The sequence below is a fragment of the Vanacampus margaritifer genome, chromosome 1 (assembly GCF_051991255.1).
Source record: "Vanacampus margaritifer isolate UIUO_Vmar chromosome 1, RoL_Vmar_1.0, whole genome shotgun sequence".
NCBI lineage: Eukaryota > Metazoa > Chordata > Actinopteri > Syngnathiformes > Syngnathidae > Vanacampus > Vanacampus margaritifer.
In genome coordinates, this window is record NC_135432.1 from 67,937,217 (window position 1) to 67,962,697 (window position 25,481).

Below are 25,481 nucleotides of genomic sequence, written 5' to 3' on the forward strand. Positions count from 1 at the left end.
GTTGTTGGATATATCTGAAATGACAATTGTGGGTAGGGAAAAAGAAGTTATGAAGATCACTATTGTTAAAATGACTTCAATTTTGGATAGGAAAAACGAAGATATGGATAATGCTAATGATCGAAGGATGTTGTAGATCAAAGTCGCGTTTTAGAGATCTACAGTCGTATCACAGAGATCTATAATTCACATAGTGGATGTCTACAAATCAAGTCTGTAATAATAAATGAAAACCCTGATACACATCTATGGCAGAAATACAATTTTTCCGAGGCAGGTGAAATGAATTTGCAAATATCTCAAATACCAGTTATAGATATCACTTAATGTTCTTTTGACGAGAAAAAAATTAATTGCATTACATTTTTGGTATGCTCAGCAACATTCCTAACTATTCAGTTGTCCATGATCAAGATTCAAGTGCAGTAGAAAACCAAACGGCAACATTTTTATTATTTTAATAGACATCACCATGAACATTTTTATCATTTTTCCTGATTTACATGACACGCACAAACTTGATAATAGTCCACAGACTGTTCAGGTCATAAGACCCTGTACAGGTGGATCTGTCGCAGATCCTCGGGGGTGGCGTCTTTCCCCACATATACCTGATAGTCCAAAGGAAGCTCCTCCACCCAGCCGGCCGGCAGCGCCTCCTGACGGGCAAAAACAGGAAGCACAGAAAATAATCCATGCTGCGATTGTGTGTGAGGGCGGGTGGTCCATCCGAAGCCCCTCCCACCCGTCCCCGAGGCTGCCTTCAATCACCGAGCGTCAGCCTCACCTGCAGAGGTTGGAGAGCTTCGTGCAGGCTGGGAACCGTCACCAGCAGAGAACCTCGTTTCCTCAACGTCTGCATGATGAACCTCCAGGCCCTGAAGACGAGGGAACGAGTCACATGCAAAATTTGCACGCGTTCGTCTTTGGCTTTTCGAGGAAAGTTCCAAGAAAAACAAGCAAGTCCAGGCAATGTGTGTGTGTGTGCGTGCATGACCCGACCCTGACCTGACTTGCTCGCCAGGCTCCATGAAATACTCAAAGACGTTGTTCATGACCACAACGTCGGCAGCCTGCAGCAGAGCGTCCTGCGTGCACACGTCAGCGTGGACAACCTGCAGCGCCACAAAAAAACTCAGCAAATATTCCATAAATACACGCAACTTCATCCGCGCACAACGACCAAGACTGAGACGACCCACCTGGACTCTGGCGTCCATCCCGTACTTGAGCACCATTTTGTTCTGCAGGTGAACAAACTCCTCGCTGAGCTCCACGCCAACCAGCCGGGACGCCGAGCTGTACACGTACCCCTGAACAACACAAGGGTGGCAAGTTATTTTAAAAACTACATCAGCGTAAAAGGTTTGCATGTCAATGTAAAGGGGTATGTGAAAGGGATAAGTCAGTGTGAAAGGGGGTATAACATAGGTCAGTTTGAAAAGCTAAAGTATATCACGTGAAAGCAGTGTGAAAGAGTTACATGCTATAAAAGAGATTTACTTTGTCTGTGTGAAAGGGGTGTATGTCAGTATGAAAAGTATATGTTCACTTGAAGAGGTGTGAAAGGGTTTTAATGTACGTCACGACATGAACGACAGTTTAAGTCTGTGTGAAAGGTACCCATTTTGTGTGAAAGGGGTGTATATCGATTTCAAAGGGGAACATGTCAGTCGAGGAAATATGCCAGTGTGAAAGGGGTTTATGTCAGTAGGAAAGCGGTATGTCAATTTAAAAAGGAACGGTATGTAAAAAAAATAAATAAAATAAAAGTACAGTGTGTGTCAGTTAGCAGGAGTATGATGTGTGAAAGGTATATTAAACAGTCTTAAAGGGGTGTGTGACAGTGTTAAAGGGGAGTATGTTGTCTGGGAGAAGTACAAGTCAGGTGAAAATTCATGCATGGTAGTGTGAAAGGATATTTTGGATTGAAAAGTCGGTGTGAAAGGGTGCCGTGTGCGCGCGTGCTGCCATCTGACCCCGTAGACCACGGCTCCCAGTCGCGATCCGACGTCCACCAGCGTGCGACCGCTCAGGTCCGGCAAAACGTTTTGGAACAAGAAGAACAGCTCGCACATTGAGAACGAGTTGGAAACAAAATCTGTCCAAGCACACGACAGAACAATTGGGGCTAAACGAAACAAACTCATCGGTTGCGGCGGTTTCACGCACCCAGAGGCGCCGTGCTGCAGGATCCGCATTTGAGACAATAACATCGACTCATCCGTCCTGCCTCGCACAGAGTGTCCACAAGCTCGTCTTCGTACAGGAAGGCGTCCACGTGGACCGTTGGACGCGAGCGCTGCTGCACCTGCAAGACACAAACAAACGAATGTCCGCATCTTGAGGCGGAAGGGGGGTAATTGTCGCTCTGAAGAGGTATGTCGTGGGAAACGGATTTGTGTCTGTGTGAAAAAGGGTGTATTGTTGGCGTGAATGAAGTGTGAAAAGGATATATGCTATTGTGAAAGGGGTACATGTAGGTGTGAAGGCCTATAAATACAGTTGTATACCTTAGATAGGCCTACATAACAGTATGTCTGCCAACTAGTGGTCAATGGCGCTCTAAACACATGAGCGCAACTGTATGTCAGTGTGAAAGCCTGAAAGGGCTACTTCATATGCCAAGGTGCGAGTGTGAAAAGGAATGTGTGCTTGCGGAACCTTGTGCAGGACGTTGGCCTCACGCGGAAGCAAAGCGTCCAGTGGCAGGCTGTCCCTGATGTCATCAGCGATGCACTTTAGGATGACTTGACTGTTGTCTAACAGCAGCTCATCCAGCTCATCTGAAGACGCAAAGTATTGTGGGTAAACGGTTAGGGAGGCAACGACGACAACAAGCTCACTTGCCTACAACTTAACACGTGTGATGCTCCGGAGTCGAAGCAAACAAATGCAGCAGAAGATGTCACAGAGAAGCGCGCCTACCAGAAGTTCGGATCCAGTCGAGCAGCTTCGGCAGCTGAGAAGGTTCGACTCTGCTCAAAAACTGCCGGAACTCACTTTGAGCTTCACGCAAGTTCATCGTGCTTCATTTGTGGCTCGATACAACACTTCCGGCTGCTTTGCGGGAGCCATTTAATAGGATCGTCGCACCAAACTAGGTGGTGACGTCACGAGAAGACCCGGATGCTCTCGCGCGGAAGTTTGAAACTATTTATTTTATTGTATTTACTAGAGAAATACAGTAACTTTTAAGTCCATCCAACATGTTGGAACATAAACACACATACACAAAAATATCAATAGCTCTTTCAAATGTAAGTATTCAACACCAAATAAACAGCCCAGTTATATACAGAAATACATTAACACACATTGGCAAACATTTTTTTTTTTTTTAATTAATCAAGCAGTCTAGAGTTTGTCCATGTGATTAAATGAGCTGTCACGCATTGACGTGAATGTATTCGTCACTGTGCAGTTTTCACGTTGGCCTTCGGTTTGGGAGGCGCTGTGGAACTTCTATCCCGTCTCGCAACACAATAACACACGAAGAAGAAGCCAAACGGAAACTCAAAACGTCTGGCGGCGGGCTCGAATTTAAAACAAATGTTTGTCAAATTTTGAGGTTTTAGCTCCTGCGGCCAAGAAGTCTGTTGTTTTCACGGTAAATCGTTCGTTGCGTATATTTATTCTATCAGACGCTTAGTTTTGATACTTTTTTGTACATTCAATTCATTCTGGAGACATGTTGTGTTTTTGTGCGTACTAAATGTTAGCGCTGAGGACTTTATGACATCCAAGGCCAAAATCTTTAGTAAACTCAAAATGGTACTCCGGCAAACCTCAACCGATCAAATGTGTACGTGCTTGGGCGTGACGTCACAATATAGTTTCCGTCCCCAGATGCCTCAACGTACCGTGTCTGCCTTCAGCGTGACGTCATCAGCCAGACTACTGACCAGTTGTGTGACCAGTGGGGCCGTGTCTCAGGTTAGCATGTTGCCCTGTTGCCATTGTTCGCCTGTTACTGAAACTAGCTGTTAACTGAGTCAACTAACTCACCCGTGACTGACAGGAGGAACAACAATCTGCCTACTCATCCCAGAGCTCCGTCTTCTCCTCTCAGCTGCATGAAACTGAGCAGCGAATCAAAATGCAGAAAGAGCTAGAGCAGGTAGAGCAGACGTTTTTGATTCATCATGCGGTGATGACATCATCAGCCTCACTTCCTGTGTTGCAGCTGCAGCTGGAGGTAGAGCTACTGAAGGAGGACAAGAAGAACGTCGACGTCACGCATGCGTTCTACCTGGGTGAAGAACACGCACACACCAACGCATGTGCGGTGATTGGTTTGCGATCAGAACCTTCTAGAAGAACTTTTTCTTTCTCGTCAGCTTCCAGGCTGCAGGCGCTGCAGATGCTCTGCACTCACCTGCAGGAAGTCCTGAAGGACCACAAGCTTCTGGCCCAGCGACTCACCAGGCCGCTGGGACGCACCAACTTGCCCGTCCCGGCCCACCTGCAGCGGTACCGTCCATCTCCGCATCAGACGTGCTTGGCCATTCAGATGACGGTGTTGTGTTGGCAGCAGGTCACATGACCAGCAGCGTGTTGTTGTTGTTTCAGGTTTGTGGTGGAAGTGGTCCACATGACGATGGACTTTGTGGAGACTTTGGACGAGAAGACGAGTACTGTCCGCAGACGCGCTGGCGCCGCCGACAACCTGGATCAGCTGGTAAGGACATGTAGGTCTGAGGATGGGCTAACACATTAGCTGCGATAATGCAAGATTGACATCAAACTCTTAATTATATATTATTTTTTCAATTAAAATGTCTTGTCAAATACCTTATTTTAATAATGAAATCATTCCCATTTCAAATGTGCATTTGTATTTCATTGGAACATACATGAAACCTGTACGTTTTTTGCTGTGTGTGTTGTTTTGTTTTTCCTGTTTGTGTCAGAACACGTCGGTCTGCCAACTCTTGGCTCTGGCCTCGGAAGTGGAGACGTTGGCCAGTCAGCTCCTTCGATGGAAGGACGTGCGCAGCAGCCTGTTGAGTGACAGCTCGTCCTCTTGACTTCACGTCCTCATTCTGTCCTTCGCAACAACATCTTGTTTGTAATAAAATGACTACTTCTTTTTTTTTTATTACTGTATATCCAAGTCTTTATTTTGGATCTCATTGATGTACAGTACAGGTCAAAAGTTTGGACACACCTTCTCATTCAATACATTTACTTTATTTTCATAATTATGCACAGTACATTGCAGTTTCTCACTGATGGCATCAAAACTATGACGACAACTAACAAACACATGTGGAATGATGTACGAAAAAAAATATACATCAATAAATAAATAAGCACCTTTTTCTACGATGACTTTTTATGCACACTTTTGGCATTTTCTCGATGAGTTTCAACAGGTAGTCGTCACCTGAAAGGGTTTTCCAAAAGTCTTCAAGGAGTTCCACCAGGTAAGAATGACAAAAGAATACAAAAAAGAGTGGATGGCTTTTTGGAAGAATCTATCATCTAAAACATGTTTTCAGTTATTTCACTTTTTTTTTTTTTAAATACATAACTCCACATCAGTCCATACATCGTTTTGATGCCTTCAGTGAGAATCTCCAAAGTCGTGAAAATAAAGCAAATGCATTGAATAAGAACGAGCGTCCAAACTATTCAATGTCGGCCTGCACTGTAGTTTCACCCTGTGGCCGCTAGAGGTCCATCAACCACACAAAATACACATCATTTTATCTTCGAGCAATTTCAATTAATTTAGGTTTTTGGATCTCGATTGAAGGCGGGTTAGTTTTTAAGATGTATCAAGTAATATTATGACGTCATGTCAGGAGCGCTAGAAAAGAAACCTCGTTCAAAATATGATGCATTCAGGAAACCTGTGTGCTAGTCTTTTTAGTTCAGTTTGCTATGTCTGTTTGTTTGTTTTTATAATTATGGATTACCACGCTTTAGGAAACATCAATCGAAATGTATTCACCAAAGTATATACATAAAAAAAAAAATTATGGTAAATGTTTGACGGATCATGACCGAAACATTCATGCTGTCCGTGTTCCCGATGGACTTGAACGCAGCATCCCCCGCGCTTATCTTCATCCTCAACGTCCGCCGAGCACCACCATTGTCTCGTCTCATCTCGTCTCTTTCATTGCTTTCCCAAACCGGAGTCAGCATGGACCAGAACGAAGACCCGACCCCGAACCGGGACCAGTCCGTCGCGCAGGAGCAGGACGCGGCGAGCGAAACGAAGGAAGCTCCGGCGCTGCGGCCACCGACGCCGAAGCAGCCCGACGAGGCTGCGGATGCTGATGCGACGGAGGCCGACGCGAGCGAGGTTCTTCTGGGCCGGCGTGAGCTCGACGTGGACAAGCGACAGGAAGAGGAAGAGGACAAGCAGGACAAGCAACCCATGAACGGAGCTGCAGGAGACGCCGGAGAAGAGCAGCCGGAGAAGAACGGCTGCGTCAAGGTGAAGATGGAGGAAGAGGAGCAAGAGGAGAAGTTCACCGGCCTGAACAAGGAGGAGCTGATGCGAGTGGCCGGCACGCCCGGGTACGCATGCATCGAATGTTCGATTTTGGAAATCATCACAAGAGCGAGATGTTTTCTCAGTCTCTGCTGCTTGTAATATTTGGCGGCAAAACAAATCTGACGACTGTGTTCTTTTGTGTGTGTCCTGTTTCAGGTGGGTGCGTACTCGCTGGGCCCTGCTGGTTCTGTTCTGGCTGGGCTGGTTGGGCATGCTGGGGGGCGCCGTGCTCCTCATCCTGCAGGCCCCGCGCTGCCGAGACCTGCCCGCCACCAACTGGTGGAACCGGGGGGCGCTCTACCGCGTGCCCAGCGTGCGCGCCTTCACCCCCGCCGGAGACATCAAAGGTAATGGCCAACAGACCCCGCCCGCCTTGAGCGTGGCTGCCATATTGGATGTGGCAAAGCGCCCGCCACATCCAATCCTGTGCTGCTTGCAGACCGTTTTACACTCCAAGAAAGATCTCATGGCATAAATGAGCCCCCGCGTATTTGCTGAGTCGCTCATTTTTTAATAAATAAATGAATTCAAATTAAACATGTATTATTTATTTTTTTGTTCTTGTTCCCATTCTCCGGTGGGAGGGGCGAACCATCGGTAGCCTGTGTTTGTCCGTGTTAGCATTCTGCGTGCTCAGCTAACGCTGTTGCGTGTGTGTCAGGTGCGCGTCAGAAGGTGGACGCCTTGTCCCAGCTGAACTTCAAGGGTTTGGTGATTGGGCCGGTTCACGTGGCCCCGCCCGACGATGCCGCCTCGCTGAATTTTCAGGAGATCGCAGTTGACGCTGGAAGTCTGGAGCAGTTCAAGGACCTTCTGCGTGTCGCGCACAGGAAAGGTGAGCACACGCACAAATAAAAAACAACTAAAATATATATACAAACACTCAAGACATTCCTGTTCAATGTCATATCATAACTGCAATTACAAATGTATATGATAACCCTAAAATAAAATAAAAAAATAAAAATAGAAGAAAAATAAAATAAAATGACAGACTTCAAAATATATTTCATCATTATTCTCAAATCTGTTTAAAACACTGGGGAAATAGCCTTTTTGCAACATGGCCCTGCTTGATCTCTTATACTCTGCTGCCGCCCGCTGGCCGTTTTTTTGTACTAACTACCATTGCCTTTTGATAGTGAAGGACAAAGTATTAAAAAACATTATTTGTACGTTTTTGAGATTGAATGAGTTAAAAGAGCTGATTCATCGCTCTGGCCCTGGTTCGAAGCACTAAGCGGTTCCTGGAACTTTTCAAATGCAAATGTGTCTTCAAGATCTTTCCTGGTGCATTCAGGCATTTTTGTGGTTCTGGATCTGACTCCAAACTATCGCGGCTCCAGCGGCTCCTGGTTCTCCAACGCCAGTGTGACGGTGGTGGCCGAGAAGCTGAAGGTGAGAGAGCGAGAGGAGGAGCTTGTGGCCAGCAGGGGGCACCGGCATGTCCCTGACTCTTTGTTTGTGTCCCCAGTCTGCGTTGGTGTTCTGGTTCAGCGAGGGCGTGGACGGCGTTCAGCTGGCGGACGTGGAGTCCGTGGCCGCCGCCGTGCCGTCTCTGTGGGCCGACATCCGGGCCATCGTCCAGAACGGGACCAACGAGCGGCCCACCAGGAGGTCAGAGTGTCAACACGTCCTCGACAGTGTTCAAAAATGTCTACGCTGACAACGTCCTTCCTTCCCGCAGACTTCTGATGGGCGCGACCGAGCAGCGCTCGTCCGAGGCCGTGTCCGCACTGCTGTCGTCCACCGGCGTGGACCTGCTGACGTCCGGGGTCCTCCTGGACGGAGACGCGTCTCAGCTCGCTGAGTCCGTCCTGGACTTGTACGCCGCCCACGCTCCGACCCGGCTGGCCTGGAACCTGGGCGGGCGCGGCCCGGGCCACCTGGCCTCGCTGGTGGGCCCGAGGCTGGTGGCGCTTTACCAGCTGCTGCTCTTCACGCTGCCCGGGACGCCCGTCATCCAATATGGCGACGAGATCGGGCTGATGAATGAGGTGAGACTGCTGTCTGCTGCAGCTCTGCTTACCTTTGGCTGTGGCATGGTAATGTTTTACATTTGGTTTATGTAAATGAGCCCAATTAACGCAGTGAATTCAATTTCAGAATTGCTTTATGACTTGAGATGTTTTCAATTATCATTATTATTTTTTTGTTGTGTCTTTTGAAGGGCACACCGTTTCCCAGAATGATTTGGGACTCGCCCGAGGAGGAGGAGCTTAACGCAACCCTCAAGGTAACGGATCCCAAATGAGGTTGAGGAAGAAGAACATTATGATGAAGGTGAAGGGGTTGATTAGGAGGATTATGAAAATGGTGATGAGGATGAGGATGATTAGGATGATGAAGATGACGGTCATAATGAGGATGATGAAGAAAGTGGTGATGATGATGAAGGTGAAGATGAGGAGGGGGATTGTGTTAATCATCAATGATGAGGAGGAAGATGAAGATGGTAAGGATGATGAAGATGGTGAGGATGATGATGGTGAGGATGATGAAGATGGTGAGGATGATGATGTTGATGAGGAGGTTAAGTTTGAAATGAAGACGATGATGTCATCTATGCCCCCCCCCCACCTTCCAGGAGGATCGCACCCGCCGCGCTTCGTGGCGCTCGTTGGTGCGCGGCCTGAGCGGCTTGCGGGCAAAGGAGCGCTCCCTGCTGATCGGCGACTTCGTGCCCCTCGTCAACTCGTCGTCGTCGCTGGCCTACGTCCGCTCGTGGGATCAGAACGCTCGCTTCCTGGCCGCCTTCAACTGGGCCGCCGACGAGGCCCAGCTGGAACCGGGCCACCGGGCCCTTCCACCGCTGGCCGAGGTGGTCCTCGCCACCCCCGCCGCCGCCGGCCTGACGGCTGGTGCCCGCGTGGACCCCGCCAGGCTGCGTCTGGGCGCCGGGCAAGCGGTGCTGCTCAAGTTTCCCTATGCCGGCTAAACGTGTGATGTCATCGTGTTTGTGTCTCCCCATTAGTGTGGTGAAAAAAAAAGGATAAATAAATATTAAGGTGACCTGCAGGTGGCGCCAACTTGTCTCCCGACTTGATTGTCAAGCTGATTCTTTCATCTTTTCCATCATTCGTTTGTTCAGGTGACCCGCAGGCGACCCCGGCTGACACCCGGTGAGAGGCAAAGATGCACCCTGAACTGGTCGCCATCCAGTTAGAGAAAATAATAATAACATTAATAAAAATAATAACAGCTGGCGAGACCGGATATTACGTCACACGTACGTTTGTAGTCCCAGAGCAAAGTCAGACGATAAAGTAAGGTATGTTTAGGGGGATGACGAAACGGAAATCTTTTTGGAATGAATTCAAGAAGCGAATATTTATGCTATCTGAGATGGAAAGCAGCAAAGAAACGCTGCGGTTTATCAACAATTACAAAAGCAAACTCATACGACGTCATCACACGGCGCAGTCGCTTCCTGGTCTTCTTTGAAATGACTGGCGGATCACATCTCTATGTTGTTTAGCGGCCAAGTCCCCTTTTAATATTCGCAAAAGGAGAACTGATGGAAGCGGGCAGTTTTGTGCATTTTCAATACATTCGCTTAAAAAAATCAAAACAATTGGATGGAAACCTGACTATTTAGTTTTAGGTTACGCCTCCTCCCCGACCGTCTCGTCTTTGCCCTGCAGGGGGCGCCAGAAGAAGTAGAAATGAGTTCTTCATCATGTGCTTCATCATCTGCGTCATTCATGATGTCATCATCTTTGATTTTTATGATTATTATTATTATTATTATCAAACACTTCTTGTCTGAGGATGCTCTAGGCCAGGGGTGCTCAAGTTGGGTCCTGGAGAGCCCCTATCCAGCCTGTTTTCCATGTTTCTCTCCACTAACACACCTGATTGATGATCAGGATCGTTATCAGGTTTCTGCAAAGCTTGCTGATTAGCTGATCATTAGATTCAGCTGTCCCGCAAGAGGGAAACATGGAAAACAAGATGGATAGGGGCTCTCCAGGACCCAACTTGAGCACCTCTGTTCTAAGGTCTAACACACTCACACACACACACACACACACAAAGATGATTGGACCATTACCACCACACTCAGCGTTACCATGGAAACAGATGAAACGGACTCGTTCACAAGGGAGTGAAATGAAGCTAACTACACAAAATGAAAACTTTACTGAATGTAGAATTAATTGCAAGGTTTCAAAACAGAACTAAGGTTATGAATAAGGGTTCGGGTTTCAATCTTGGATTAGGCCAGCAAAGTAAGGCGTCATTTAAGGGTGTCAAAACAGGATTAGGGTTTGAAATTCGGCTTTCCAATTGGGATTAGGGTGTGATTTAAAAGTGGGCTATCAAGACTGGATTAGGGTTTGAAACAAGTTGGGTGTCAAATGCTAGTTTCAAGGCACAATTAACGTTTCAAGACTAATTTAGAGCAACAGATAAGAAGTAAGGATTCAAATTAAGGTTTCAAGATTTTTTATACACAATTTAGTTTAACAACTGCAATTTACAATATCATTTATAAATATATTCATATATATTAAATATGATACATTCAAAGATTATTATTTTTATAAGATGTAGCACAGTTTTAGGAGAATGAGATCAAAACCTGCAACTCACACCGGTGTCTTTCCAAACCCTTTTTTTCCCCCAATATAATCCTAAATTGGATAAATCCCATGCATAATTTCAAATGATACTTCTTTAGTCGCAATGATATAACATCTAGTCACGTGGTACACAGTTACGGCAATGCGTCAGAACCAGGAAGCGCGCCGTAAGAAGAACATCCGGGTATTCCGTCCGTTCTTTGCTCGACCCTTGCGGCTTTTTGCGTACTTGCAATTGGAACAGTACTTGGGCCGCGACTGATGACGTCTCAAAACATCACAAGGACGCAAGTACGGACAAGAATGCATATTGAGAAACGACCATTATATATATTTTTTAAATAAATGATTATCTCATCACTAGATGGCGCTGAATAGTCATAATTCCTTCAGCCGATATTTGGCGCCCCCTAGAGTACACGGGATTCTATTGGACGAGGTGGGCCTGACAACATTTCTCATCATCTCATCTTTTTCCATCCAAATAGAATTTGAATAATTAAGTTATCTTAGAGGCCAAGTGAGTGTCCGCCCTGAGACTGGCAGGTTGTAAGATTATAAAAAATGGGACATTGTCGCCGCCGCTTGACATTCAGCATTAAGGGTTGGATTACCAAATGGTTCCCAAGCGCGGCCCCTGCTGCTGCTCACCGCTCCCTCAGTGGATGGCTCAAACGCGGAGAGTGAATAAGTTTCAAATTCATTTCAACACGTATTGCTCCGCTAGATTCCACATCAAAGCGCATGGTTGACGCGAACGTTTTATTTTGAAAATCCAGCCAGGACGTACGTCGGTACCCCACTGCGGGCCACTTTGCTCTTTCGCTGACGTCTCACCGGTAAAAATCCACTAGCACCGAGCGAGCGAGCGAGCGAGCGGAGCGGAGCGCTGGTCCATCTTCAGGCCGACTCTGCTCGCCCCTCGGCGACCTGACGGAGCGCGACGAGCCGCTGCCATCCGGACCGGAGGATGCGCTGAGGGGATTCGGCGCCAGGGAGGGACGCCGAGCTTCGCACCCGCCGCAGGACTTGCTCGGAGGGTCAGCCGGGACGCCAGAGCTCCCCAACGGCTCATTTGTCTTTTTCTTTCAGTTTTTTTTTTTTTTTTTTTTTTGCCACAATGTCAGCAGCAAGGAGAGCCGCTTGAAGCCGCCTCTCCTCACACGTCCCCCCCCCCCCCCCTCCCCGCCGGCCTCCTGCGGGATGAGCAGGACCACCTGACCGGCCGGCCGGCGTGCACGTGCACGGGGGTGCCGTTGGCGGGGACGCGTTCGCTTGGGATGATTGTATGAGACACCGACACTGGGCACGACTCTGCTCGGACGAGGAGGAAGACGAGGACGAGGTGAGGAGAAGGCGGCGGAGGAGGAGGAGGAGAAGGAGGAGGAGGAGGAGGAGGAGGGGGCCGAGCGGCTGCAGGAGGCCGGACAGACGAGTTCGTCCCGGAGGGAGGATGTGAAGATGGGCCCGCTGGTGGCGCTCGCGTGGCTCTTGAGCGGCTTCGTGCACGGCGTGCACGCGCAGGGCGTGTACGGTAAGCGCGCGTACAAACACACACACACACACACGTGACCTTGCGATGATTGGCAGCGTGAACGCGCACGGAACAACAGGTAGCCAGGATGCGCATGCGCACCTGTCCCCCCATGCGACGTCAGTGGGGGAAACACCTGTCAAGGTCACCTGGCACAGCACGCACCGGAAGTGGAGTGACACAGAGCACAATTGGTCAGAAGAGTGCTTCCGGTGTGAGGTCATGTGACCCACGTGGACGGGCGCGCGTGCGTGTGTGCGTGCGTGGGGGATTAGGCGCCAACATCTGCGCCAACGTTGATGTTCGGCTGATGACGAGCTTGCAGATCAAGGCAACAAGTCATCATCATCATCATCATCATCATCATCATCATCATCATCATCATCATCCAAATAGCAGCTGAGCGACACAGCACAAAATGCTAGAAAAACATGCCAAGAAGTTAGAAAGCTTTTTGAGATGTGAGTTGAATTTGTTCCTTGAGCAAATCACTCGTATCTCAAATCATTTCCCCCCAAATGAAATAAATGGAACGCAATTCATCTGTTCCAGTCCCTCCAAAACATACAAAATTCTGTTTCAATTTTTGCACTCACCATGCAGATGTATAATCTGGTCCATCGTTTGGCTGTTCTATTTCGTCCCTCCTGACTTTCGATTTAATCGGACAATATTACAGTTCTTGTGGAATCGGCAGAAAAAATGGTCCAGTTTTTGCCAAATGTTGGGCCAACTTTGACCGTGAACAAAAATATTGCTTACGTTCATAATGACCTTTTTTGAAATATTTGGGTCAATAGATTTTATTTAAATTTTATTTTTAAAGGGACAGTGTCTACTGCAGGGGTGTTCAAGTTGGTTCCTCTAGAGCCCTTTTCCCGCCTGTTTTTCATGTCTCCCTCCTTCAGCCCAGCTGAATCTAATGATCAGCTCATCATCAAGCTTTGCAGAAGCCTGATAACGATCCTGATCATCAATCAGGTGCGTTAGTGGAGAGAAACATGGAAAACAGGCTGGTTAGGGCGTCCCGAGGACCCAACTTGAGCACCCCTGGTCTACTGTCTATTACTTAGCGCTATCTAGTGTTGGAAGCCGAAAGGAGGCGGCGGCGAGCGCGGCGCGACGGTCACACCGCTCGCCACGCCGCCGACACCGACTAACCGCCGGGCGCCTCCCCAGCCTCGGGGCTCCGGTCCGCGGCAGCAAGGCAATTATCGGTCGTTCCCCGTCAATTATGCAATAGTTGCTAAATCATCAGGCAGTTGATTAATCGATTAATTGTTGCACTTGCACAAGTGTCATTTAAAAAAAAGTAATGTAAACAAAAGGAAAGAGATGAGATGCAGCTCACTCCATTTTTTCCCAAATTTTTCTCAAGTAAAGTGAGTGGTGAGCTATTTTTAGAACGGCCCTCATGCGGCCTTTGGGGTCACCCCAAACTTCATCAGGGCACACAAAATGTCATTAGGCTTAAAAAGTCAGCGAGGGTCTTCATGAGTGCAACACACACACGCGCGCGCGCTCGCGCACATACGTGAGTCATGGCAAAGATCGGCGGAGCAGCACGAAGACGAGAAAGTCGCACGCTGCTTCTGTCTTCTTGTGTGTCACATGACCAGTCAAGTCCTCTCCGATTGGCTCCCACTGATGCCGTCGCGCTTCACACTGTGATTGACGGCTCATCAGTGCTGCTCTCTGATTGGCTGGCTGGCCCGTGCGCACTCGCTTGTGTGTGTGTGTGTGTGTGTGCCGCTCTCCCATTCATCATTGAATCCTCTGTTGGCCTCATTACGTATGCATGAGCGTGTGCGGCTGCCAGCCAATGGGGCGGCGGCGGTTATTTTTGTCCGGCCCACTGACTGACTGCGGCGTTCTGGGCCCACAAATAGAAAATGAGAGAAAGCGAGGTGGGATGAGGGAGGGGGTCGAGTAAGAGTGTGTGTGTGTGTGTGTGTGTGGGGGGGGGGGGGGTCGTCTTACATAACAGCGCCACAGATGAAGGGGAACGTGTGACACCCTTAACACTCCAAAACAGATGACCTCACATCAACACGCACAACATCACTGCTGTTAATATTCGGCAGGGTCAACACACACATGTAGAAAGTGTGTGTGGCACAGGGAAATGCCAGGTGTGTGTGTGCGTGTTTGATGACATCAGCAGTCAGAAGAGACCAATAAAAAAATCTAAATCTAAAAATAGAAGCGGCAAAGTAGGACATCCTCGCTCGCTCAGCCCCTCCCCTACCTGCTTTCTTTCACTTGCACCTTCATCCTCTTGCTCGCTTGTCTTCCTCACTTTCGTTTACATGAGATGACGTCACAATTCAGATCATAGGACATTGGGTGCCCTCACAATCACAGGGTCGGTCTAAAATTACTGTGCGTGGGCGTGTCCAAATTTTGTGCATGTACTTGTTTGTGTTCATTTGTGTGTGCGTGTGTGTGTGTGAGAGAGACCCCCCCCCCCCATCCCCCAGGAAAGGGAGGGAGGGTGTGACCTTGATGTCATTCTGATTATTTTCTGCTCCAGGAAATAAGCTTTGCGTTGCCATAGCAACGGACAAAAAGCCAACATCGGAAAGTCTTCAATTCGGGTTTTAAGGTGAAAATGTGGTGTGTGTGTGTGTGTGCCCCACAGCGCCACCTACAGTTCGCATCGTGCACTCGGGACAAGCTTGCAACGTGGAGGAGGAACGACACAGCGAGCGGGTTTACACCATCCGAGAAGGAGAAACTCTGGAACTCGTTTGCCTGGTCACGGGACACCCGCGACCGCAGGTCAGCGTGCCACAGCATCAAATAGGAGGGGCGGGGCGGGGCAGGGGGGTCAACTGTTTCTGATTCAACCTCCTCCTTTTTTAAGCAAACTCAACAATTATAAGGAACAAAATACTGTTACTATTACTGTTCGATCACTTGCGATTTGGATCTCTTATGCTGCATTCAGGAAAGTGGGAAGTAAGAGTTTTCCCGCCCTTTGAAAAACCGTGAATGGCAAAACATTTACATATATATATTTAATGTCATAATTAATACATTTAATTATTGGAAAAAGTAATTTATTAATCCAAGGTGATTTCTACTGACTGCGTTAACCGGAACAGCAAACAATTGATCGCAATCGGCCATCTTTGTTGTTTACGTTCACTGGGATTCCAAGTGGGATGTCTCCAACTTCCAACTGTCCTGGAATGCAGCATTACTGTTTGTTGACTTCCTGTTTTGTGAGCAGGTCCGCTGGACCAAAACAGCAGGCGGCGCTTCGGAGCGCCACGGCGACTCTTGGGCGCACAACGACACGTTAAAGATCGAAAAGATCGGCCGCCACCAGGGGGGGCGCTACTACTGCAAGGCCGACAACGGCATGGGGACGCCCGCCATACGCTCCATACGAGTTGACGTCTACTGTGAGGACACACAAAAGCCCAAGCAGTCCCTGAAGGCATCGCGAGTGCTGCCTTCAGGGAGCGTCAGGCACGTGTGTTGTTTGCGCAGTTCTGGACGATCCGCTGATCACGGTGCACCAAAGCGTGGCCGACGCCAAGGAGCTCTTCTACGTGGAGAGGACCGTCTTCCTGCGCTGCGTGGCCGCGTCCAACCCGCCCGTGCACTACACCTGGAGGAGAGGTCGCCAGGTCCTCTCGCAGGGAGCGGACGCCGGGGTGGACATCTACGAGCCCTTCTTCACGCAGGTGCTCGCTCGCTGCGAAGCTCACACACACACACACACACACACACACCGACCTGTCTCTCATGTCAACGCCAAGTCATACTCTCACGTTCACTCTCACACATACTATTACACTCACATGTGCTCTCTCATACACAATCTTTCACTCATTGACACACATTGTCAAACACACACTCACGCCCTTAACTGATTCTCACGCACACACACTCGTAGAATCTCTCACTACATCCTGTCGCGGCCAATCACGTCCTCAGCGGCGAGCGTGCTAATCCGTCCAACCCGTTTCGTATTTCAGGGCGAGACGAAGATCCTGAAGTTGAAGAATCTCCGCCCTCAGGACTACGCCAACTACACGTGCATCGCCTCCGTCAGGAAGGTGTGCGACATCGCCGATAAGGTCGCGCACTTCAACCTCAACAACAGGACAGGTGCGTGCGCACGCACACGCCAGGCAGGCGCGGTGACGTGACGGCGGGCGTGTGTGTTTTTGTGCGCCAGCCCCTCCCACCATCAAGCTGCTCCTGGACGAGCCGCTGGTGGCGAACCCTGGCGAGACGGTGACGCTGGTGTGCGCGGCGTCCGGCGGCGACCCGCCTCCCGGCCTCAGGTGGCTGCGTCCCGGCGGTGAGCCGCTTCCCAAGAGGAGCGTGAGCAAGGGCGGCACGCTCACCATCCCCGCCGTCGCCGTGGACGACGGCGGCGCCTACAGCTGCCTGGCCGACAACAACGTGGGCAATGCCGCCAGGAAGTCCACCAACATCCTGGTCAGAGGTATACAGGCACGCACGCACGCACGCACGCACGCACGCACGCACGCACATGCATTGTTGCTTCCTTCACACTTTCTCCAGGAAGACGTCCAGGAAGTCTTGTCAAGTACGAGCGTGCACATTGGCGCGCACGTTATGTAACGCACCTTCAAGTGACGCACACGCCAACATGCACGCACGATGTTCGCAGGCGTTCACAACTATTTATGGACACACACAGACACACAAAGTCATACATACACACACTCACATTCATGCACATAAACAAGTACCTTGTGACTCCACCCACCCACTTCCCATTTGTGACTACAGACACTTCCTGTTTGTGGACATATACACGAATGGACCGTCAATATGACAATATGTCATACATGGTGACAATTTCACTGAAAAAGCAGAAATAAACGCCACGGAAAAATCAATGTATTCAAGTTGGGCGGCCTCAGTGAGGGGCAACGCAAGATGGCCGCCAGTGGCTTCACTTCAGCAGCATTGACGGTCCATTCATATGTGAGACGCTAACACGCTATCCTGCTTGTGAATACAGACACTTCCTGTTTGATTAAGCATTTCCTGTTTGTGCTATCCCATTTCCTGTGCGTGTTGATGCCAAAATGTTTGTAAAATGTTATTTTATTCATATAAAAAAAGACATTTCCTGTTTTGACGGTGAACTTCCTGTTTATGACTGGAAAAAAAGGTCTGCGCAAGGCTCGCTTCTGGATCACTCCGGACCCGTACCACAATGACGACCACATCCAGATCGGGCGCGAGGTGAAGATCAGCTGTCAGGTGGAGGCCACGCCCTCCGAGGAGCTGCAGTTCAGCTGGCTGAAGAACGGCCGCCCGCTGCGTAGCTCCGAGCGGATGGTCATCACGCACAGCGACGTGGAGATGTCGCCGGGCGTCACCAACCTGGACATCATCGACCTCAAGTTCACCGATTTCGGCACCTATACCTGCGTGGCGTCGCTCAGGGACGGGGGGAGTCCCGAGATCAGCATCGACGTCAACATCTCGTCCACCACAGGTGAGGGAGGGGGGGGGGGGGGCATCGGAGTGTTGGTTCTGCTTCATGGACTGGACCCTTTGGCACGCGCTTGCAGTTCCTCCGGAGCTGACGGTGCCCAGGGGGCGCTCTCACATCATCGCTCAGGAGGGCGACGCGGTGGAGTTGCAGTGTTTGGTGTCGGGCAAACCCAAACCCGTCATCCTGTGGGCTCGTGTGGAGGAGAGTCCTGCGGCGGCGGCGGCGGCGGCGGCGGCGGCTGCTGGGACGGTCGTCGGGGTGCCGGGGGGGGGCGCCTCTGGTGGCCGAGGACGCCGCCCAGACGGAAAGCGCCGACGGCGTCCTGAAGCTTACCAACGTGACGCAAGAGATGGGCGGGACCTACCGTTGCCAGACCAGCCAGTACAACGGCTTCAACGTCAAACCCCGGCAGGCGCTCATCCAGCTCCTGGTGCAGTGTGGGTAACGCTCACGCACACCCCGCGGCCGCTCGGCCCATTCTAATCCGGTGCCACGTGTGCCGGTGCAGTCCCGCCGGTGGTGGAGCCGGCGTTCTGGGAGGTCCGCCAGGCTCTGGGCCGGGCTTTCTCCCTGACCTGCCGGCTGCTGCGCGCCCACCCGGCCCGCCTGCTGCGCTACGAGTGGAAGCTCGGCTCCCGCCTGCTGACCGTGGGCCAGTTTGACGAGCAGCGCGACGACACGCACTACCAGGTCCGAGCGCTCAACCGCGAAGGATACGGCGAGTACACCTGTGACATCAGCAACGAGGCCGGAGCGGGCAGATGCACCTTCCTGGTCACCGGTGAGTCGCGGCACTCGTGCATGCTGGGATACTTTCAGCTCGGATTTCACTTCCTGTTTGTGCCTGCTCACACAATTCCTGCTTGTAACTCGACACTTCCTGTTTGTGAATCAGCACTTCCTGTTTGACTCCTCACACTTCCTGTTTGTGAATCAGCACTTCCTGTTTGACTCCTCACACTTCCTGTTTGTGAATCAGCACTTCCTGTTTGACTCCACAAACGTCCTGCTTGTGACTCAACAGACTTCCTGTTATTGAATCAGCACTTCCTGCCTGACTCCAACCATCTTGTTTGTGACTTGACAAACCTTGAGCTCGCACAAACTTTTGACCAATGAGACGCCTGCTTTACAAGTGACATCATCACTAGCAGGTCATTAGCTGATGATGAATATCAGCCTCTCTGAAAATATCCGCAACAGAGCTGTAACAGAAGATCCGACATTTATCCGGAGGGGCTTAAATGACACCCACGCACACACACAGCTTTTTAAGCTCCTCCCACTTGAAGTGTTAAGTTGTGGCTGTGTGTGTGTGTGAGGATTTGAGTCGTCATTTTCTCACCCGTCAGAAGTAACGACGTCTCCATGCATCACATCTCAGGCAACCCGCCGACCCCCCCCCCCCCCATGCCCCCCCCCCAACTCCGTGAAAGCTCTTTTGAGTTTGCCTGTCAGCATGCTGAGAGACTTCCTGAGTTAAGCTTCTTAACGCCGCGCGCTGCAGCACAGCTTCTTTGAAGAGGAAAAGCCATCTCAGCACTCATGCAGGATGAAGGTCGGGATGGTCACGAGGCAGAACTCAAGTCCGGGTCGGCGCTGGGAGCGATGCAGGATGATGCTCATGATTTCCAGATGAAGGTCATAGAGTGTTGATATGGGACGATGGTGATGATGAAGATGAAGGTCACCCTGCTGGATGAAGGTCACGATTGTAACACGCTGATGTCATTTTTGCTGCAGCCAATCAGATGAGAGCTGGCGGTCCGAATAAAAATGTGACAGGAAGTTGGATGAATAAATTGTCCCCTTTTTTTTTTTTTTTTTTTTTTACTCACTGTCACCATGGCGACAGCTGAGTCAGCCACTCACTACTCTCCTTTTTCTTTTTCAAACCTTAATCCTCTCTCTCACACACACACTTGGAATGAACCCCCAAACCACACACACACACACACACACACACATTTCGGTTTGGCGTCATGCTTTGCAAATCTTCAGAAAGTGCGTCTATGAATAATTGATCCCGTGTTGTACCTCCGCCAGGGAAGGCGTACCCGCCCGAGTTCTACTACGACACGCCCGGCGCCCTGTGGCAGAACCGGCCCCGCACGTACGGCTTCACGCTGCAGTGGACCCAGATGGAGCCCGCCGGCGTGGACCGCATCCTGGCCTACAGGCTGGGCATTTGCCAGGTGACCCCGCCCACTCACGCCGCAAAAAATACTCGCACGCGACACTCAAGGACAAGTAGATACAAAAAAAAACAAAAAAAACCCACCTTGCTATAAATGCAAGTATTTATTTGGCTGTGCTTCTCCTCCATGACTTGCCACCACTGCACGGGCTGAGCAGCAGGGGGCGCTAGCGCTAATGCTAACTTGGGTGAATAACACGTGTGTGTGTTGTTTTTGTGTGTGTGTGAGGTGGGGCAGGGCCCCTGGTGGGAGCAGGAGATCCCCATGGAGGCCAACATCCACAAGGGGCAGCTGCTGACCCACAACCTGACAGAACTGGTCAAGCCCGAGTCCTACCTGGTCCGCCTGACGCCCATCACGCGCTACGGCGACGGCGACGCCACCGAGCGCGTCATCGCCTACAGCGGTACTTCCTGTTTGCATGAGAGAGAGAGAGAGAGAGAGAGAGAGAGTTTTTGTCTTGACTACATTGTGGGGCCGATGCACGCGTGTTTTTCCAGGTTTAACTACCATTGTGGGGACCGACTTGAAAGTTCAGACCTGTTTTTGAGGGTCAAAACTTGGTTTTAGAGTTTAGAATTGGGTTATGCTTGAGGTTAGGGAAAGATGTCAATGCGATGTCCCCACTCCACTTGTAAACCCAACTGAGTGTGTGTGTGGTAAAAGAAGGCGTATCTAACCCGTGTTGTGTTCCTCCCGCAGCGCCGGTGAATCCACACCTCAGTGAGTACTCCTTTGTAATCTGATGAAAGTAATCCTACGCACGTTCACGGGTCATCATTGGCAGGACTTTGGGAGGATTTTTGGATCTATTTGCAGTTGAAACCAGTGATTGCTCGCGTGGGCTCCCTCTAGTGGCACGCCAAGAAATCACTGAATTCAATCTACAAATGACAACGGCTTCCATTTTTTTTGTTAATCCAATACATTTTTTTTATGTACAGTTCTGTTGTATTTCGCTTTCCAGTACAGAATGCTATGAATAATTTACAATTTCTTTTTCAAACATTTATTCAGGTCTAATTAGTATTTTGGTTTTTATGTTCAATATATTTTGAAGAATTAAGGATTTTTTTTTTTAATTTAAGGCTATTCATTTAGCCTTTTAAAAACTCTTTTAGTTATTAAGTATTCAACAAGTATTTCAATCATATTTAGGAGAGGCATTGGGTAACGTCGCCCAATTTGTAGACAGAAGACTATTTAAGTAACTTTTGTTGATATAGTATATCGGTAACTTTTAGGGAGTATTTTGTACATTTTAGAGTATGTAGGCAACTTGTAAAGAGTACATTTTATTTATTTTTATTTAAGTAAGGGAATATTTTAACAGTTTTGAGTGTTTTCCCAGGACATCCAGGAGTACTTGAATAACGTGCAGCAAGTATTTTTTTGAGAGATTTAAAGTTTGGTTACTTTTAAGGAATATTTGAGTAAAACTTTTATGGACTATTTTAGTATGTCGAAGAGTATTTAGATTACTTTTAGGGATTATTGCCATAGATTTAGGAGTATGAAGTCAACTTCTAAAGAGTACATTTTAGATTTAAGAATATTTAAGTAACTTCTAGTCAGCATTTCAATAGATTTGAGTATATTTAGGTAGATTTTAGAGAGTATTTAGATAACTTGTAGGAAGTATTTCTGGAGATTTTAGGGTATCATTTTTGGGAGATTTAAACTGTGTGTGTGCGTGTGCGTGCGCAGGGGAGTTCCAGTGTGCTTTCGAGGACGAGGCCTTGTGTCTCTTCTCTCAGGACAAAAGCGACGACTTTGACTGGACGCGCCACAGCGCCGCCTCCCGCGACACCAAGTACACGCCCAACACCGGACCCAGCGTCGACCGTCGTGGCTCCAAGCAAGGTCGCGCACACGCACACACTTCAAAGCTGCAAGCAGGTGGATCCAATTTGGAAACAGTCAAAAACGGACCCTCTATTTTCGTGCTTGATGTCATGAGATGATTTTTTCCTGCGGGTCAACTCATGATTGACGGATCTACCAAATTTCATGTAGCTGGCTTTCTTGGCTGAATTTTTTAGGAAATTCCTTGAAAATGACTTTAAAACGGCTACTTTGTGTTTCTAGCCATGGCTTCGTAAGGCTTTTCGTGTGTCTATTCGTGATTGACACATTGAGCAGATTTCATGCGATTTTTGTGGGTCTACGCTTGCTTGACCTGTCTGTCAAATTTCACCCTGCTAAGTGAAACTGGCGTTGTGGGCAGAATTTTTGCAACATTTGGTCAATTTATTGGAGCAATTTGAAGGGCGTGTGTGCGTGTGTGAGTGCGTGTGTGTGCGTGTGTGTGTTCAGCACAGCGAAAAAGAAATGGGAATATGTGAGGCTGTGTTGTTAAAGCAGATTAAGTGCATCGTCATAACAATACAAGTACTTTAATCTGACATGCATGCGCACGCACACACTCAAACAATTCCCCATTTTGCCTGTAAATCGCGTTGGCGTTAACCCCGCCTGCTCTTTTAAATCCACTTTTATAAACACGCACATGCGATGGATGCGTCACATGACAGCAAAACACGGGAGGAAGATTCCACTGGATTTGCCGACCTTTTGGGATTTCATTCACTTTGTCGCGGTGAATTTCATTGGACGACATTTTGAGGTGAACGGACGGATTGTGGCGTCTGGCAGGTTACTACGTTTACATCGAGACGTCGCGGCCCAGGATGGAGGGCGACAAGGCCCGCCTCCTGTCGCCCTCCTTCAACACGGGCTCCAAAAGTGGCGCCACCTACTGCCTGGCCTTCTACTACCACATGTACGGCAAGCACATCGGTGAGTTAGCATGTTAGCATGTAAGCATGGCGTCGGTTAGCGTGGCGTCGGCCAAAGTTCACGGCAACTTCCTGTTCCGGCCCCAGGAGCGCTGAGCGTCTTCCTGCGGCAAAAAGGCGCGTCGGAGGCATCGGTGTGGAGTCTGAGCGGTAACCAAGGCGACCGATGGCGCCGCGCCGCCATCAACATTCACCCCAATGCTGACTTCCAGGTAATTCCATTTATATTTGCGGATATCCATTTTGTGCGTTTTACTTTCTTTTTTTTTTTGATTAGCAAAATCACAACACCGTATCAGGGCCATATTTTTTAGAGGTGGGGTCATATTCAGAGAAAAAAAAACTCGCAATTTGCGCAAATTTGCTACTTTTTAGAGTAGCAGATTAGCAAGGGGAAAAAAAATGGTAAAATTGCCACTTTATAAACTCACAAATTTGCGAGTTGTCAGAATACAGCCACTCCCCCCCCCCCCCCGTATTATTATTTTTTTTATACGTGGCCGTGGTACGAAATAACAATTGACTTTAAAATGCAGTCCAAAAAGCGACTGTAGCCGCACCATGCTAACGGCTGCGCCTTGTTGTGCTGCGCGTTGGTCAGGTGGTGCTGGAGGGGGTGCGCGGCGCCGGCATCGAGGGCGACATTGCCATCGATGACGTCACCATCCAGGAGGGCCAATGCAAAGACCCGCCGTCCAACAGTAAGCGAGAGCGCCACTTCCTGTTTCTGTCTGAGTGAGCAGAGAGAAAAATGCTCAAGAAGGATCTGTGTGAATGATTTTTTTGAAGACGTTTTTTTCCAAAAGTGTTTCACGCGTCCTCCTGAAGATGCGAATGACATCATCTGTCTCTCTTTCAGACCTGATCTCGCTGGCCCCGCCCCGCCAGCCTGGCTTATGGCTGCTCCACCTCACCCTAAGCTTGACTCTGATTGGCCGACAGAGGTGACATCGCCTCGGTGTTCATCCCCGCGCCCGCGTTCCATGTCGACTCTGACGGCCGTTAGCTTAGCTTAGCATTTCCCCCAGTTGTTTTGCAACAGCGACCCCGCGGACCCCTCATCCAAGGTCAATCTGCCAAACTGAAAGGCACACACTCACAGGAAAGACTTAATCCCTCCCCTTCCTCGATTGTGACGGTGGGCCGTGTTTTTGTTGCTTCGGGGTGCGTTCGCCATGACACTCAAGTGCCTTGAGACCGAGCGGGAGTGCGCCGTCGTCACGGCAACCAGAGGAGCAGGACCGGTGGGAAAGGTACGATTCCCAAAACGAGACTTCCTGATTGGTTGGATGTTTCCAAAGTGGGCGTGGCCGAAGGGTTTTTGCGATAAAGTCCACAGTGTGGAATTCATTTTTCAATCAAGCACAACAAAGACGACCGCTGTCATTTTCTTCCCCCTCGCAGAGGCGAGGAAAAACGTTGACTTCCTCCCGTCTGGGCAGGAAGTTGTGGGGTGACGAAGACAATGTTGGCGAGGACTTTTGTCGACTTTTCCTTCCTTCAGCATGTTTGACGAGCAAAATGTTGGACTGGAGACAATAAAACGATTTTTGTCAAATGGGAGCGATGATGTCATCACTTTGGTTGCGCAATGAAGCAAAGTTGATGGGTGAAAAGCCGGAAGTCGAATGTCCCGCCTGCTGCGCGGCATATAGTCCATTGGGGGAAGAGGGAAGTTTTCCCAGTCGTCACCACTAGGTGGAAGCAGCAGCACTTTCCTCAAGTTTTACTGCAACGACAACATTTCAAGAACACTTTTTACAGAGGGCGAATAGCTGACACATCAGAAAAAGAAAACCATTCAATATCACCTTATTACATGATACATTTTGCTTTTTAACATAAGTTTCACGTTATCTTTCAATTATGCATTGGCAAAGCAAAATAAAGCAATTCCTTCCCATTCATGTCAGAGGCGAGAGAAGTTGTTATGGTGTGTTTGCCTTTTGTTATCGTTCATTTTTGTTTAACACTTACTTATTTTTTTAAACACATTTATAGAAGAGCAGCTTAGTTACACAAAAACAACTCCACCTGTCACCTCCAATGGAGAAAATTGAATGTGCTGCATTTTGTGCATCCTATTAAAATTGCCAATCGATCTATCTTTATCGTATACCTACAAAACCTTAACATAACTTGTTGAAACTTACGGAATTAAAATGTGAATTAATGATGTTAAGTTCGAAGTGAAATTGAATTTCTTTTTTAATTCCTCCGCAACTTGGATGACAACGTGCAAATAGAAAATACATTTGTCATTTTCTCCGTTTTCAACCTGACAAAAAGAGCATTTTTCATTCATTCTGGGAAGTTGGAAATTTTATTTTTGCTCGTGTTTCAAATCGTTCGTTTTTTTT

General features: G+C 48.9%; 4 protein-coding genes across 5 annotated transcripts; 3 read left to right on the plus strand and 1 right to left on the minus strand.

Moving 5' to 3' along the window:
* Positions 1-421: 421 nt before the first annotated feature.
* On the minus strand, positions 422-3,087 carry LOC144051739 (uncharacterized). The gene is made up of 8 exons (XM_077565115.1): positions 2,929-3,087; positions 2,665-2,786; positions 2,173-2,311; positions 1,980-2,101; positions 1,203-1,313; positions 1,009-1,115; positions 788-878; positions 422-659 (listed from the first exon to the last, which is right to left on the minus strand). The coding sequence occupies exons 1-8, from the start codon at positions 3,023-3,025 to the stop codon at positions 546-548; spliced, it is 903 nt and encodes a 300-aa protein (XP_077421241.1). The 5' UTR covers positions 3,026-3,087; the 3' UTR covers positions 422-545.
* A 374-nt stretch (positions 3,088-3,461) lies between these two features.
* haus2 (HAUS augmin like complex subunit 2) lies at positions 3,462-5,323 on the plus strand. Of its 2 annotated transcripts, XM_077565128.1 has the most exons (8): positions 3,484-3,610; positions 3,723-3,774; positions 3,850-3,936; positions 4,022-4,120; positions 4,187-4,256; positions 4,341-4,473; positions 4,573-4,681; positions 4,914-5,323. In XM_077565128.1, the coding sequence occupies exons 2-8, from the start codon at positions 3,736-3,738 to the stop codon at positions 5,028-5,030; spliced, it is 654 nt and encodes a 217-aa protein (XP_077421254.1). In that variant the 5' UTR covers positions 3,484-3,610; positions 3,723-3,735; the 3' UTR covers positions 5,031-5,323. The 2 variants fall into 2 exon arrangements, with proteins under 2 accessions (XP_077421262.1, XP_077421254.1); XM_077565136.1 differs by lacking the exon at positions 3,723-3,774 and having other exon boundaries at positions 3,462-3,610.
* Positions 5,324-5,992: 669 nt separating this feature from the next.
* Positions 5,993-9,552, plus strand: LOC144051710 (amino acid transporter heavy chain SLC3A2-like). The gene is made up of 8 exons (XM_077565055.1): positions 5,993-6,534; positions 6,668-6,858; positions 7,173-7,346; positions 7,812-7,909; positions 7,986-8,128; positions 8,199-8,508; positions 8,682-8,747; positions 9,099-9,552. The coding sequence occupies exons 1-8, from the start codon at positions 6,008-6,010 to the stop codon at positions 9,447-9,449; spliced, it is 1,860 nt and encodes a 619-aa protein (XP_077421181.1). The 5' UTR covers positions 5,993-6,007; the 3' UTR covers positions 9,450-9,552.
* A 2,344-nt stretch (positions 9,553-11,896) lies between these two features.
* On the plus strand, positions 11,897-24,684 carry mdga2a (MAM domain containing glycosylphosphatidylinositol anchor 2a). The gene is given in 18 exon segments (XM_077565043.1): positions 11,897-12,631; positions 15,273-15,412; positions 15,867-16,041; positions 16,130-16,326; positions 16,621-16,753; positions 16,824-17,096; positions 17,796-18,125; positions 18,202-18,389; positions 18,391-18,562; positions 18,634-18,906; positions 20,172-20,320; positions 20,552-20,729; positions 21,026-21,046; positions 22,031-22,186; positions 22,979-23,122; positions 23,209-23,333; positions 23,723-23,822; positions 23,981-24,684. Coding segments are annotated over 18 exon segments (2,916 nt in total). The 5' UTR covers positions 11,897-12,558; the 3' UTR covers positions 24,070-24,684.
* The last annotated feature ends 797 nt before the right edge of the window (positions 24,685-25,481 follow it).